Source organism: Phytophthora parasitica, assembly GCF_000247585.1.
Source record: "Phytophthora parasitica INRA-310 unplaced genomic scaffold supercont2.75, whole genome shotgun sequence".
NCBI classification, from domain to species: Eukaryota; Oomycota; class Peronosporomycetes; order Peronosporales; family Peronosporaceae; genus Phytophthora; species Phytophthora nicotianae.
Genome location: NW_008649061.1, coordinates 31,608 through 34,516, shown reverse-complemented (window position 1 = coordinate 34,516; position 2,909 = coordinate 31,608). Strand labels below are relative to the sequence as shown.

General features: G+C 48.8%; 1 protein-coding gene across 1 annotated transcript; it reads right to left on the bottom strand.

The window, feature by feature from the left end:
* Nucleotides 1–344: 344 nt before the first annotated feature.
* Nucleotides 345–536, bottom strand: PPTG_17857 (hypothetical protein; the record flags this gene model as incomplete). Its single annotated transcript, XM_008915725.1, has 1 exon — nucleotides 345–536. The coding sequence occupies one exon, from the start codon at nucleotides 534–536 to the stop codon at nucleotides 345–347; it is 192 nt and encodes a 63-aa protein (XP_008913973.1).
* Between the last annotated feature and the right edge of the window lie 2,373 nt (nucleotides 537–2,909).

Below are 2,909 nucleotides of genomic sequence, written 5' to 3'. Positions count from 1 at the left end.
GAGCCGCTTGTCCTTCCCCGTCGCTGTCGGAGTCGTCCTGGTGACCAGGGTGTCGCTCGTACCGCCACAGCACCGCCGTGTCGTCGTCCATGGCGCCGTCCACCGTGGTCATCAGTGCCATATGCAGGTTGTAGCCGCGCCACCATGTCTCTCAACTCGCTAATGGCGACCGCCATAGCCGTTACATCCGGTTGAGTGGTCGCCACCGTGCCACCCGATCCGCCGGCGTTCCCAGAAGTGTCGTCGATCGCCGGTGTCTCATCCTCGACCTGTGGATCCGCGTCGTGCTCAGAGCTTCGATGATGGCACCGTCTTCGTCGGCACTCACTTCTCCGCGTTCAGTGTCAAGCTGGCGCGTCTCCATCCTTGTGCAACCGGGTCACCGCGCCCCCAGGCGGCTTGTTCTCAGTATCGCTCCATCGTTCGTCGCTGTCGTTAGACGCACTTTGACGCGTCAAACTCATCTTGCCTTTGCCGGCGGTCTTTGGTGAAGCTCCCACAGGCGCAGCCTTCATCGTCGTTCTCGTAGTTGTCATCCTCTTGTTGTGATGCCCCTGTATGACAAACATGTAACGGGCCAATTATCTCGTCCTGCCGTGGGGCGGGTCGTCGCTCCACAGTGCTGCGCTGCGGCGTCCGCTACCACTAGAACGTAGCAGTTCTTAAAGCAACAATACACAATGCTGGCCGACAGGGTCAACTTGACCCTGCGCCGGAACGTACACCACCTGTGTTCGCTCCTACTTTATTTACCAATAAGTCGCCTTAGTCAACTGCTAATGCCACCTACGTTATCAACAAAGCTTGTCCTGGGGCTGCACACACACGTTGGCTCCTCCGTCGCGTGCGCTCCACCCGTGAACTAACTCACAACAACTCCAAGCGATGTGCACTGGATTCCCCGTCAGCACACACCACCAACTCGTCACCGTCTCAAGCTTGCACCGGATTCCCCGTGAGCACTTGCCACACGGCGTCGTCTCCCGTGACTCTCGCGTCATCCACTGCCTGGTCGTCCAAGCCACAGTCTGTGCCCTCCAGAGCACAATTCACACTGAGCGGCTCTCACCGCTCACCGCACTTCGCACACTGGATTCCCCGTGGTGTGTAGGCCGCACGTACTGCACTTCAATGCCATTTGGGCATCTCCCGTGCCGCACGTCGCCCTCACACGCCCCGTTGTCGCCGTGCGTGTGGCCTGTATCCAACTGACACGGCCCGTACCACTCATGCATCCTATCATCATCTGGACTGGCTACACTGTGGTCCGCACGACAACCTGATCCGTTTCAATATATTGACACTTGCGTCGGAGAAGAACGTGCGTGCCATCGTCCAGCAGATGCTCATGAGCAAGGTGAACGAAGGCGTTGCGATGATGCGCGAGGGGCGCGCTCGTTACCGCGTAGTGCTTGAGAACTAGGACAGTAGTCGTCTTAGGTAATATCATTTTGAGATGGATGATGTTTAATTTGAATAAATGACGGGTAATTTACTCCTACCTTTAAAAATGTTTTGTGCATACTGGAGTTTGTACCGTTTTCTGACAATTATTGCTTTATGCACTAAAAATGATTTGTTTTGAAATGAATTTGCTTTTTTCTGACAATTATTGCTCCTAATATTTATAAACGGGTTCGAAGTATTCCACCGACTATTAATATATCATATGAGATGATCATGAGTTGATATTGTCGCAAAAAAAAAGTGTGGTTGGGTATCCAGCATAACCCCACACACGTCGTCATTGGTGGTTACGTGTATACTGTGATTGTGAGCTCAGTCCTCAGTACCACCATCTTACGGACTACTCTAACTTACGTGTACTTCTAACCTACGTGTACCTCTCCATCCCACATTTATATGCAGTAAAAATATAATCTGCAATATCTTGTGAGTACGAGGTCAGATTTTGGAGATGAAAATAGCATGGGAAAACTCCTAGCGCGTACTTATTACTCTGTTTTCACACACCTTTTCAACTTCCAAGTGGCAAATTCATAGTTCAATGTGGCACAATGTAAATTCAAAATCTCAACAGCTTATACAAACGATGGTTTACTTGTGATACAAATACGGCACGTGACTTAGCGGTGTGGTGCTTTATTGTTGGGTAGTTTGGCATTTCAACCCCGTTCGTAGTTCTTCGCGCAACCTCCTTGGCCTTCCACCATTCTCCTAGCTACCATCGATAGTATTGGCAAATGACGCTCTGAACTTACGTTTTAACACATTGAACTAGCAATTTGCCATTTTGAAGTTGAAAGGTGTAGAAGACACGAACACGTATTTTCAGGAAGGTAGGTCGTGGCCATTACTTGGTCTCTTAAAAAAAAGTGTACGTGCTCACCATGATCTGCTGCATTAGAAAAATTGTGAAAAGAGCGCTAGGGGTATCTCTCACGCATTTTGATTGGCACAACTGAGCACAATAACCCACTATAAATGTTTTTCTATTGGTCAAAATAACGCATCCTGAAAATCTGACCAATGAAACGCTTAGATGTGGACCACATCCAGTAAGTTTTGGACATCTACTGCATATATCTGTAGAATGAGGGATGGAGTAATATAGTATTTTAAAAACGGAGTCTAGTGCGGCGATTATTGGTATCTATTCCAATATTTTAATTATCAGCAAAATACCAAAAGTGGATACGAAATTGTCATCGCCCCTCTCATGACACTCATCCTTAATAAGCGATGAGACATAAACCCTCTATGCCGAGAAAACGTTGTAAACACATGAACGGACGCGACGAAAACGCGTCACTTTCTTAAAACACTACAGTTGGGCAGCTTAAGTCTGCTGCAGCACATCAAATGTTGGTAAACACAACACATTGCGGTAGCAGCACAAATAGATGTGGACTCTCTGCAAGAGCGGTTGTTCTATGGCTGTAACGGAG